This window comes from Limulus polyphemus, unplaced genomic scaffold, assembly GCF_000517525.1.
Source record: "Limulus polyphemus unplaced genomic scaffold, Limulus_polyphemus-2.1.2 Scaffold5049, whole genome shotgun sequence".
NCBI lineage: Eukaryota > Metazoa > Arthropoda > Merostomata > Xiphosura > Limulidae > Limulus > Limulus polyphemus.
This window is the reverse complement of record NW_013670659.1, coordinates 45471-59728: the sequence shown is the minus strand read 5'-3', so window position 1 is coordinate 59728 and position 14258 is coordinate 45471. Positions and strand designations below refer to the sequence as shown.

The 14258-nt window shown below is 32.7% G+C and overlaps 1 protein-coding gene across 1 annotated transcript in view; it reads right to left on the bottom strand.

Annotated features, from left to right (window-relative positions):
- LOC106472053 overlaps positions 1 to 14258 on the bottom strand; it is a gene marked incomplete at its 3' end in the record, with an annotated part of 35303 nt that overhangs the window by 6108 nt on the left and 14937 nt on the right. The window contains exons 3-4 of the mRNA XM_013932683.1: positions 4955 to 5073; positions 2756 to 2830 (exon numbers count right to left, since the gene is read on the bottom strand). Coding sequence (XP_013788137.1) covers positions 2756 to 2830; positions 4955 to 5073 — 194 coding nt within the window. The remainder of the gene's footprint in view (positions 1 to 2755; positions 2831 to 4954; positions 5074 to 14258) is intronic.

The following is a 14258-nucleotide window of genomic DNA, read 5'->3' as shown; positions in this document are numbered from 1 at the left end:
ACTTCTTTTCATATACAATGAAATATCCAGTTAAAGTGATTGTGTGAATTTGGTACGCTTCTTTTCATATACAGTGACATATCTATTTAAAGTGATTGTGTGAATTTGGTACGCTTCTTTTCATATACAATGACATATCCAATTAAAGTGATTGTGTGAATTTGGTACGCTTCTTTTCATATACAATGACATATCCATTTTCTGTTCCCGAAGATACCTAGTGGAAAACTCAAGTGTTTTTACATTATTTATAATAACAACCTTCGGTAACTAGTTATGCTTCAAGAGCCAAATTTATTGGTTATACGTGTGCAGTGCCTTCTTGCGGATAATTTTTTAAACTTTGAATGGTGAGGTTACTCCACGTAACTGATTAAGACGAAATTTCAAGTTTCAGTAGAAGGTGTATGAAAACTCAAAAGAAGGTAGATGAAATTAGATAGAAAGACCAAACTCTTCGAAAGTGATATTTGAAATAACTCTGGGTATGTTCTTTAAGTGTTACACAACAGACCAGTAGCGATCTGGCCATTGACCTGGTTGTAATTACAGGTGTGAATGTTACCTTCAGAACGATCATAAAACTTGCACAAATTGGCTTCAATGGATATGTAACTGCTCAAAAATCTACTGCTTAAGACAAATAACCAAACCAAAAGGCTGACATTTGCATTATTTTCCAAGCAGTGGGATGAAAAAAGTGGAAGAAGTTGCTCTTTAAAGACAAATTAAAATCGTGAGGCAACAATCAACGATAGTTTTTCCGACTGCATTGAGGAGAACAATATCACGGTCAGCGTTCCACATCTACAGCGAAGCATGCTGGGGGACCAATATAAGTGTAGACTGTATCTCAGTCAATGTTTTTGGGGATTTATACAAAAATTACGGTGTCATGACTGTTAACAAGACCCGTTGGACAGTGATTAATCTTGCATTAAGACAGTAGCCCAAAACTTGCAGCAAATGTGGTGAAACGATACCTGGTAGCAAAAAAAGTACAATGCAACACCTCACAACCCTAGAGTTGGCTTGCACAAAGACCCAATATGAATATTAATTAGACTATATGACCTTATATGGAAACTGATAAGCAATCAAACAACTTGACCGGATTGTGGGGAGTAGAACAGTACATTTGGAATCGTATTTCATTGTATGTGACTCTTGTGTGTATATATCCTTAATTAGTTCCAGTAATGTCCATAATTATAAACTGACTATTTAATTCCAATAGCTCATTGTTTGTGACTCTTGTGTGTATATATCCTTAATTAGTTCCAGTAATGTCCATAATTAGGAATTAGTAGATAAAAAATAAGCAATTAATTCAGTGATTCAAAAATATTTTGAAGATTTGTTAAGACGCATGTGATGTTGTTGTTAGTGTATTATAGACTATGGAGTTTTTCACATTTACCGGGTGTATATATGCGTACGAAACAGATGTTGGAGAAACAAAAAAAAGCAATTTATTGTTCTACTGGACAATTGAAACAATACATATTTTAATGCGTCTTGCTTAGAAGGAAAAAAAACATATTTTTAATTAACATTTTGTGATTAAGGTGTGGGGGAAGGAAACGTTTATTTATTAAAAAGGACCAATATACAAAATTCGGATTATTATAATCTACTAATGTATACATATTAAAACAAGTTTGGTTGACACCAGAGACTCTGTATTATAGTTCCCTTAAATGTACCTCACTGCTGGTACTGTGATTAGTTAGATATTCATATTTAAAGACGTGTTGTGCTTAGAAAAAGTTTGAAAATATGAACACATGTTAATGTATGTAATTTCTACAGTAACTTACTATTAGGCCCCCCTGTATAATTGTGGGGCGCTTAATTTATTTGCACATACAAAAAAGACTGATTATTTGATGTATCAAGCGACTGCTTGGGCCCTATGAAGGCAGTGATATAATGACGTCACGTTTTTCTTGCTTTGATCTCTCACCATAGTGAAGAGCCACGATCTTGGGTGGCAAGCTATTAGAGGCATATTCTATCTAAGACCGTTTGTTTGATTAGCTGTTCAAAGACACGTACCATTAAAATCTCACAACAGTGGTAATGAAATGGTAACACATTCTACTCAATTGGAAAAACTGTGGTCATCAACCGCTGATGAGAGACAAGAGGAATAGACGATTGAACAGGCTTGTAAGGTGCATAAACAGACGTCAAAATGTTCCCATTGTTTAACACTGGTCATGATTTAATTGTTTCCCACTGTATCATTCCCTGATGCAAAAATGAAAGTTTTATTTTGGTGGTATTTAGATCGCCACCTGGATAGAGATTGGTTTGAAGTGTGTGTGATACGGTCTGATGGATTGCGTGTATCTTTTTTTTTTTTTTTTTACAGTGCAAATTCCTGGAGAAGGTGTAATGGTGTAGAGAATGTTCTCAGGCCAGGTGATTGGTCTTATAATGTAACTCAAAGGGTGACACTAGATATGGGAATTTTATGGATAAATATATAAATATAGTATATGTATATTATCATTCTCTTATTTCATTTCGAATTTTATGACAAGTAAGTTCCCATCTTTTTTCTCTTTGCCCCTGTATAATAAAAAGCTTGGGCAATAAATATGAAATTTCCTCATTGTTTAACTGCGTAATTTAATGAAAACGAATGGAACTTACACGTTAAAGCATGTTCTACATCTTGACGTAAAATAAAAATACCAACGCTTATACCAGTTTATTTCCAGATATTTAGATCTTCTAAGTATAATACGCTTCTTACCTTCGGAGGTTCTAACTTCAACGAATATGAAGAAGAAGCTTTTCGAGCAAATTTGAAAGAGGGTGACTGAAAAAAAAGAAAGAATTTGACACAGAATAAATCTTTACAAGATTAGACCCTTGACTGCAAAAAAAAAAGATTTATCTAGAGCTAATAAAGTACGCATTAATCAAGTTTAGTCATACAGAGAAACCTTTGGTAAAACCTACCATGCCTCAATCCATCACAAAAAATTATGTAAATTCAAATACATTTCCATACGATTAAGCAATCGTCGGAATAAAATAAGTTTATTTTGTTAGATAACAAAGACTGACGTATAGTTAAGTGGCCTAACATTTCTATATACGCCTTTTTTTAAGCCAGTGACGTTAATACATTACATAGTTTCTGTTTTACGGCTCAAGATTATACGAATTTTAGTTTCAAATTCTCCAATATTTACTGGGCATGTGAGCCAATCCATATTTTTAGTGAAGAGAAGATGGCTGTATTCATGAGTGACGTTCAAAAGAACATTGTTTGGTATACTTTTTTCTCTCTATATATATAGGTAATCCTTCTTCAGTTAACATTATACGAGGTTCTGAGACGCTAGACCTAATATACATATATACATAAAGATTACACAACAGTTATATTCATTTTAACATCTAAATAAAAGAAACTTTAACATAACAACATTTCTCTACCTTAAAATTATGATAATATGAAACACATTACATAAATCTAGGACAAAAACAATAAGCACCACACATATAGGACAGAGAAATAATGCTAAATTACAAAGTTAGAAAGCAAAGTTTTTCCTTAGCATTTCAAGAGTTAGGGTCCACACAGCGGTAGCGATACACAGCACAGATGGCGAAACCGGGGAGGCACTGGGGACACGTACCCCCAACTTATGAAAGAAGTAGAAATATTATTGACAGATATAGGTGCTGAACATTTTAAGCTAATAACTTGTGTCCAGGAATAAAGTTAAACGGCCTATAATAAAAATGTAAACATTATTATTTTAATAATGAAGAGTGAAATTCAACATTCTATCGCAATCATTCAAACGTTAAAACAGCCATTTTAAACTACTGATAAGAAATTTTGTGTTCATATTATAGAGTTAAAAAGCTTATAACAAAAATATGAAAAAAATTGCTCAAAATATTTTTTCCTAATTTTATTTCCAATGTGAGACTTGCTAACAGAAGTTAAATTTGGTAGACAAGTGTATCCCTACTGCTGTGTGAGCTCAATTTCTGGAGATACATATGCTACAAAGATAAATGTTACAATTCTACGTTGTAGTTTGTACTTTAGTTTCATTTTTTCTATTTTATGTGCGAAGGTTTTGGTCTGATTGCCTGTAGAGTTTTTATACATATGTGTATATATATATACATACATGCACAAATATATGTGTAATATGCAAAAGTACCCATCCCCAGTGACGGGAAAAGTTTAAGTTAATCTATCAATTTAAATTATTTCATGGACCTTAAAAAAGGTTAATTATGTTGCACTCTTGGTTTCACTCAGAGCCACAGCTCTCAGTTACCTTATACTGCCCACCGCGAAAAGTAATTGTTGAACATTTCAGTCATGCTAAGAGCTGCTCAACAATATACGGTAAGGCTACATTTTTATTCCTTATGTTACCTCGTATTTTGAAATGTGAGTGATAGTGTGATTAATTCCTAACAATTTAGTGTAGAATATCCTGTTTGCGAAATAAAATTTGGCAGCAACATTATTCATGCCTGTTCTCCCGTCATTTCAAAAGTGAATGTTGAGCTTTGCCTGCGTGCGCAGCTTTTCAAACGGGAGACAGACGAACGCTCGGACAGACATCACGGTTCGCAATATGTATATAAGATATATTATTGGTACTTAAAATGGTGTGGACAGATTTTTGTAGCGTTTTTTATAGGTATAAACTTTGTAAGAGAATGAGCCCCCTTTGACATTCTGTTTAGCTACTAATATGAAAACTTGTTTGGCCCACTAGTTCTTTTCAAGATTACATTCATAAAGTTTAGCACGGCGTCATATCTTCACGTATTGTATTGATATTTATGGTGAAGAACTAGGAGATTTTACATGTTATCAGAACGAGTAATTCGTGATAATCTGACACAGCTTGTTGAGGGTCACTGTTACACTTATAGAATAACTACTAAAGTCATGACTCACGCAACATTCTCTGAACTGTTTGGCGTCAACCGGTGATGTGAAGTTGAGCCCCCAGGTGTCGCCAGTCGAAGAGTCTTTCCAGTAAACAAAGCATTCGGAAGCCTGACCTAGTCTGGTTCCTGGTGAAATGAACCAGCTGATGAATTTCAAAAGATATTAAAAGTACAGGACAAGCATCACTATTAAGAAATCATCCAAACTGAGGAACTTTGTTAACATACAAGTTCGACTCATAACACGAAACATAGCCATGGAACACAACATACAATATTCTGAATGCGTGTTATATTACTTCTAAGTTCATTAGTTAATTTTGTTCGCTCCTTCGGTACATGATAACACTTAATTGCTTTTCGTTTTTAAAGTGGTTAAATTTGTTAGATGAGTATGGTGCTATTCGAGATGAAATAATAGAAAACATAAAACTAAATGCATTAATTTTAAATTTCAACTGAAAAGTAAGAAATTCGTAAAACATTGAGAGTCAAATTTAAGTTTATACCTAAACTGTTTGTATGACTGTAAAGACGGTATTAGATTTAGATGTACAATTACTTACAATGTGTAAGGGCTATTGAAAAATTATTTAGACATTCTTATATCTATATATATACATATATTCACAGGAAAAATGTAAATTAATGCATTTCACAGCTTACAGTAATTAAGAACCGCTTAAGGAGGTCTGAAAAAATATTACCTAATGAAAATATTCAAATGAAGAAAAACAGGAATATTAATGATGCCTTATAGCTTTCTTAAGCCTAATGAACAAGCTGCATACGCCCAATAAATGTTTGTTTGTTGTAATGAATAGTTGCACAATGTACCTTGATCATTGCGAGTATCGAAACTCGAATTTTACCATTGTAAGCCCACTGACTTACCGCGAAACTACCTGGAGAGTCAAAAAATAAATATATGAAGGGATGTCTTAGTTGTTGTTTTTTCAAACCAATTGAACTGTTTTGTTTTAGCTCTAGTGCCTTTTTAGTGATGAATTTTATACATTCTTTCTGAAAGAACTGATCAAGGACGATGTGCCCTCAAGGAAAGTAAAAGAGAGTCTCTGAATAATCATGTTAATTTAAACTTTTTATTTTATATATATATTGTCTATTACTTCAGGTCAAAATTTGGAACAGTTTATTACATCGAAATATTTGACACATATACATAAAACTAGAATTTCGCTGTTACAAGTACCACGTGTTTCCTCGTTTTTTCGCATAATAAACACGTGAGAATTTTGACATGTGACTGAATGACACGGATGGTTTCATGCATTGATCAATTATCACGCAAAAGAAGAATATCCTCCAGAAATTCATATTTTAGCCATTTTTCTTCATTTGACATTTGATCGGATTTTTCATCGTTATTTTCAGCTTACAGTTATAGCTTTTGTTTCTGTCTATAAATAAACCATTTAAAATCTTTCTTGATATTAAACGTGTATTGATGAATTCCTGACCCTTTCTTACAATGAGGTTAATCGTGTTTTTTTTTCTTGTGCTTTGAAATTAAGAATCAAGTTGACAGTTAAAATATAACGTTATACTTCATTTCTACGAACTAGATGCAAACGAAATAAATTAACATGATAAAGATGAGTACTTTTCTCTATAACAAAAAATAGAGAAACTTTTTTACGTGGATAATAGATTGGAAATGTTAGATACATTTAATGGCAAAAAAAAAATATAATCAAGATTATGTGTGATCTATGCAGTAAAGTTTTGCTTGCTTTTTTAAATAGCGTGATGGTACAGCTTTCTCAAGAGTTTATTGTGTTTTAGGAACTGACAGATTATTGAGAGAAAAAAGAACTTAATGGTTTAGTACATTATATGAAATATTCTAAACATACTATGTTCAATCAAGGTTTAAACTAGGCCTAAACCACATGAACCGTAACTAGTTTTACAGACTTGTTAAGATCCTTATAGACTACCTAATAACCTGTTATTCAGTCACAGCTTGCTTCATAGCTCTATTATAATGATTAATTATGTAATGATTAACTCTTTTCCGCAAGTTTTTAAACATTCTAATTTAAATATTGCTGGAAAACAAGGTTAGGTCTACATAAATGTTTGGTCTTTAAGTACTGCATGTGAAAGCTATAAGCCAAACTTATACATACTTACAACATCTAATAAGCAAATGTGAATACAATACCTCTAACTGTCACTATACATTAAAACTTCTCATGAGAAACAGACAACGATTCGGGTATATGATATTAGCTAAATTATATTACTAGTATATAAATGACAAAGAATGATAAGTACTGACTTTAATGATTATATATATAGAAAAATAAATTATACGTTATTATCTTAAATTACATAACTCCTCTGATTGGTGTATAGTTTGTATATTATCATAAATTATTCTGCATAACTCCTCTGATTGGTAAACCACAAATTATTGAAAGTGTATAGTTTGTATATTATCATAAATTATTCTGCAAGCGTTGTCGTCATTTGCTAATAGAATATATTACATCTTTCTCACAAGTTAAAACATTGTTTTATCTGTAATATAACACTAAGTTATAAACCTCATTAATGATTAAAAACCAAGAGGAAATTGTATTACAACTTGTTTAAGACTCGTAAACGTAGATTAACCGACTTTAAAGGAGTTACTAAAACCATTTACCACGTCAAAATTTGGTTTTGTTGCAACAAGTGTTGTAACGTGGTATAAAGCCAAATTTTACTCTCTATAACGACATGGAAGTACTAATGGCCAATAAGATATTGAAGCGTTATGGTTAAAATGTAATCTTCGTTACCAATGGTTTCAATATACGCACTTTACAGGTATATTATCTTAATTACACCGAACTGTACTGCATCCATTGCTGCTCACACGAAACCTGAGAAACGGCACTCTTTCGAAGTTATATACAATATATTTTTATTTACATGACCTATCGCTGAACTTTTTACTCTATTTCCTTCAGATTTTGTGGATTATCAAGCCTATAAGGTTCACTCGTGCATGTATTTTTTGTGCGTGAATGTTACTGATGTAAAGGTAATAGTGCAATCATATACGGTGAAAAGAATATAATTATTTAACACAGGCGTACATCACATGAAATGCGTGAAAACATATTCAAGTTAAGATATATAGTTACACGTCTGCATACCTAGCTAGCATGAAACCCTTCGATACAACTCTAATCAAATAGTGAGATTAACCGTCACGTTATAACGCTCCCACGGCTGAAAGGGCGAACATGTTCGGTGACCCGAAGATTGTGAATCTAGCCACCTCACCAACAGGCCATACCAGGTCCCCCTGTATTGTCGAACCTTCTATGATACACAGTTTGTATTATTGAACCTCATTTGATGCATTGCTTTTATTGTTGAACCTCTCGTGATACAAAGATTCGGTTATTGACCCCCCCCCCCGTGATACAAGGATTATATTATTGAGCCCTCTGTGATATTAGTGTTTTATTATTGAACCTTTTGCGATACAATGATTGTATTGTTTAACTTCCTGTGATACAATGATTTTATTAATGAATCTATTGTGATACAATAATTGTGTTGTTGAACCTTCTGTGATAAAGGAATTGTCTTGTTGCTAGAATGCTTTTCCAAGTTTAATAATATCAATTCATCAACAACAAGAGGAAATCCTCAATAACTGCGGCACTTAAATTTCTGTTGTGTGGGCTTAGAGTAAATTAATCTATGAAACTTTTTTTTTCTTTTTATTAGTCATATTTTCGTGTGCCAGCAATATTAAGCGTGGGGTGCGCGTATACCCGATTCAATTTTATTATTCATCAGGATCTCCGCCAGAATACCTTCAAATTGAAATTCTTTTAGGCAGGATTAGAATAAATTAATCTATGAGATCTTGGGCACAGTCAAACATATCAATCGAAAGGGTTTGACCTCCTGAGTTCAAAACTGTAATCATGTCTCAAATCGGTCAAGAGATAACGGAGCTCTAAGCTAAAAGTTTGTACTTGAAAAAAAGAAGTCAGATTCATTCTGTGAGCTGCTATGCCGTGGCTAAAAACATATTACTAGCAGTAGTAAAAGCACTCTCGGGATTTCAAGCATTAACAGGATATGACCCTGTAGAAGGGTTTATAAACACCAAACCATGATCAGGGACATTTGAGCAGGAGGAGAAAAGTTTGGTACCCTTTAGAGTGGTTTGTAAACACCAAACCATTTAAGTTTTTACTTAATGATCAGAGACCCTTGAGCAGGTGGAGAAAGGATTGGTATGATTTGATGTGAGAGACCTTCTTTCGGACATCATCCAATCCGTACCGATGTAGCACGGAAATAAGTTAATCTAAATCACATAAAGCTAGTGCTTAACTAGCTACAGTTGTATCACTAGTTTCCTGTGCTACAAACGACTGAGTAGGGTGACGCATCCGCCCTAGATGTGATACCAGTATATCGCAGGTTAACCCATAGCTACCCCTTAGTACCCATTATACAGTTGAGTAGACTGAAGCAATTGGGATAAAATGCAAAGATATAGCGTGGACAAGCCTCAAACCCCCAACCTTTCGACTAAGAGTCCAAAGCACTAACCACGAGGCCACACTGAAAATGTGTTGAGTATTAAATGAACACCTCAGCATCTGGCACCATATTAAATTAGCCAGATGATTGATTAGTTGTGATATTCAATGAGGAGATTGCTCTGTAGAGAAAAAGGACTTCCTTGCTCAGATCTTATAAGTGAAGTTTACTACTCCTGTTACCCCTATACACGAGCCATAGTTGGACGGATAGAATTATAATTGTCAAACAATATTTGTCATCCCTATTATCCTTATCCACAAGCCACAGTTGAGCACTGGCAGTTATAATATTAAAGTCATACTCAATTTTCCAGTAAGATAGTATATCTGTCAACAATGTATAGCATTGAAGTCATAACCATCACTGCTGTTATTCTACACGTATCATCGTTAGAGGAGTTAATTATAATGTCCAAGTTTTGCTTTTTAAATAACATTTGCCCCTAACCTTCATTAGCATTAAGAGGAGGCTAAGTTTTATTGGTTTCCTAACTCAATCCATTGTTTCTACTTGACAATCGTACTTTCTACATCCACGGTGTTGAACAATTGACGGGTTAAGCTAACGTTTATTATTTCCGGAGAAATGTATCTCAACATACAATTTGGAAAATTGAATTACAAAGGTTGCTTTATGGCTAACTTAGCGGAGTGTAAACTCGAAACAGTAGTAACTGATATGACGAGTTCATCTTGCTCTTTATAATGACTTCCAGTAAATCATACCTCATGAAACACATTATCCTAGTTTACTGCATTCTAACTCCTGAAAGATCTGTTCGGATTGAGTGATCATATTCATCTTAAGCGTTATGGACGTGAAGAGCATCCGATCTGATGTTTTGAGCCGGAACTAACTTGTTTTCAGGAATCGTGCTTCTTGACACGCACAAATGGTTGAACGTGCATGTGAACTCTACTTTCTGTTTGTCAGTGTTCTATGTTTAGCTCGTTAGAACACTTTTTGAACACACGTGTAAGAAAACCAGGATCAGAAGTCATTTTAACATGCAGTAATGAAAAAATAAGAAAGTTTAGTCTGCTGCAGTTTTTCGACAATATATAGTTAGTTTGTTTAAAAGAAAACCTGATAAGTAGTTGCTGAAAAATCATATATATATATATATTTCCCAAACGATTCTTTACACACACAAAAATAAAAAAATAATAAATTTTGTTTTCCAATCTTAGTTAAGCACTTCACAAATTTACCTGTATGATAATGGAATAGTGAGTTTTAGAACGATACCTTGTCACTATAGTAATTGTAAAACTATAATTAAATTTATCACAATAATAGATTTGAAACAGAGTAGGTTTGGTATAGTTAGAAAGAAAGCGCCTAAAGACTGTAGTTGAAACTGATAGTTACATCAAAGTAATAGTGGATGTAATATAGTTGGAAGGAAATCATCTAGAGGCTAACAATTACGTCACAGTGGATCGTGGACATTGGAAAGAAAGCATCTAGAGGCTAATAACATTTACTTTACGGAGTTGTGGATCTTGAACACTTAGAAGGAAATCGTTTAGACGTTGACATTTACATCACAGTAGCAGTGGACCTTGAACACTTGGAAGGAAATCGTTTAGACGTTGACATTTACATCACAGTAGTAGTGGACCTTGAACACTTGGAAGGAAATACTTTAGACATTGACATTTACATCATAGTAGTAACTTATCTACGTTTGGAAAAACAGAATCTCCAGGCTCTACAGCTGGAATAGTTTACAGGTATAAATGTCGAGAGAGAGTTATGACTTCAAGTTATACAGATCAGAATAAGAGGAAACACAATACTTAAGATAGATAAATTATATGTACGATTTAGGGCAAAGATAAAAAAATAGGCTATCAGCGCTCGGTTTAGTGAGGGGGCAGATAGACAGATAAATAGAATATAAGTGACAGAAGTTCATAATGTGTAACGAATTCTAATGATTAAAAAAACAGTTCAAGTACATATTTTAAAGATCAAATGCTTCTGGTATCTCACAAAATTGTGTTTCCTACCCTATCTGATACTTGTGTAGCGCTAGAATGTTTTATTATACGGAACAAAATGGTAGATCATATGATAGTAAATATTACTCGTTATACGGAACAAAATGGTAGATCATATGATAGTAAATATTACTCGTTATACGGAACAAAATGGTAGATCATATGATAGTAAATATTACTCGTTATACGGAACAAAATGGTAGATCATATGATAGTAAATATTACTCGTTATACGGAACAAAATGGTAGATCATATGATAGTAAATATTACTCGTTATACGGAACAAAATGGTAGATCATATGATAGTAAATATTACTCGTTATACGGAACAAAATGGTAGATCATATGATAGTAAATATTACTCGTTATACGGAACAAAATGGTAGATCATATGATAGTAAATATTACTCTTATATAAAAATTGTTCCACGTCGAAGCACTTCTTTCCTTAGAATAAAAATTGTTACGTTAAAGTAATTCGTAAAACCGCAAAGTACTTATTAATGTCATCAAGAAGAACTGAGGGCTTCATCTTTCACACACAGCTGTAATAACTACTATTGGTCCAATTTAGTCATATAATTAAACAAATTCCAGAAAACACCTTTCGCCATGCAAATCTCAAGAGGTAAGCTTTTGTTAACACTAGTATTTTAGTCTAACAGTAGAAGAAAAAAGAAGGTCTTCATGTGGAACTTTTACTATTTTATTTCGTACACCAAAATATAACAAATAATCGTCGTCATGCTTCACGGCTGATTTATAGGTGTCGCTCTGTACATTCTAATGAAAAAACTCTGTTTTAATGCATTCATCTCCGAGATGGTTTTGCTAACTAAAACTTTTTTTTTTATATCTGACATCCCGTACACTATAGAAGAAAAATAAACATATATACAGAAGCAAGTGAACGTTGTGTATCTCCTTGTCTTAATAAATATATTACAGCTGGTTGATTGCTTGTGTATCAAGCATCAGTATACAAACCGAGTTTATTTTAATACCGGATTCTGTATATAAATATTTGAAAAAGGATTCAATTAAGAAGATGATTGTTTTTGTATATTCGAAAATTCGCGCAAAGCTACTCGAGGGCTATATGCACCAGTCGTCCCTACATTAGCAGTGATTAGCTAGAAGGAAGACAGCTAATCAACACTACCTATTGCCAATCCTTGGGCTATTCTCTTAACAACGCGTAGTGGGATTGACCGTCACATAATAACTCCCCCACGTCTGAAAGAGCGAGCATGTTCGGTGACAGAAATGTTGGTAAAAATCTTGTAAAGTAGTTTTAAAGACGTATAAAATACAGAAAAATGTGAAATTATTCTAAATATATTTAATGTTCCATGTAGATTAATAGTATTTTTATGTCTCTCTAATTTTATCCTTGTATTTCAAAAAAATACAAATATTTTAATAATTGATGTAATATTTTTTATATTATACTTGATGATAGATAAGCTGTGAATATTTTAAAGCTAAAATACCAAAATAATGTTATTCATATAGATTTCACAACTAGATTTAAGTTAGAAAGATAAAGAAAGATAATCCATATTCTATTTAGTTTATAGAGAGTAAGGTTCTCATCTTTAAGTATCCATTTACTGAATCCTTCATAATTGAAAACCTAGTTCGGCAATTTTTAAAAACATGTTTTACTTAGAGAGATACTTAATTTGAAGAAAATTATTCCTTGTTCAGAAATTGCTTCTTCATTATTCCCAAGCTAATAAAACATTATTTTTTCTGAAATGGATTATTAGGTTTCTAATAAACATATTTACTTTAGCTCTAGCATATACTTAATTTGAAGAAAATTATTCCTTGTTCAGAAATTGCTTCTTCATTATTCCCAAGCTAATAAAATATTATTTTTTCTGAAATGGATTATTAGGTTTCTAATAAATATATTTACTTTAGCTCTAGCATAAGGTTTCCGTCAAATATTTCACCGAAGACACAGTTTTTATTCACCATTACGTCCTGTGCTTTGTTTTAGTGTGCAAGCTAGATATTTCACTAAAATTACCAAAAACATATTTTGTTTTAATATCTTATAGTTCAAATAATAAAGTTTTGCAAAAAAAATGAACATTAATCTTATGAATGCGAAGCTTTTTCTTGAATTGAAGATCTTAAAAATTATCTTACTGTGAAATTCGCCATTCATACTGCAATTTCAATAAGATATTACTCTGTTATCATAGAATGATAACTATAGTATTAAGGGTACTTATCTCCAAATAAATAAAATATTTATTTCATTTGCATTCCGTCGTTTCGGTTTTACATTTATAACATGAGTTATAACTGCTGATGAGGACTGGCTATGACAGAAAATAAGATTTAGGAGAGTTAGATGTGTTTGAATAGGAAACGAAACATGTGATGTGATTGTATATAGTATTGTTACAAATAACTACAAACCACAAACTGTGGTCATATATTAATAATTTATTTTGAATTAGTAGTTCTTTTCATAAACATAAAAAGCTGTAAAGAACTTGTCAAAATTAATACACGCAAAATGACAGATATATGTTAAATAATGTTAAGTCTTTGTTCTGTAATCATTTACCTCACTCTATCTTAAGCGTCTGTTTCAAAACAGTCCTAGTATCTTTAACAAAACACTCCTAGTGCTTTTTGGTAACACTACTTTCCAACAATGGCTTTTATATGATGTCGCTTAGCAACAAAAGTACAAC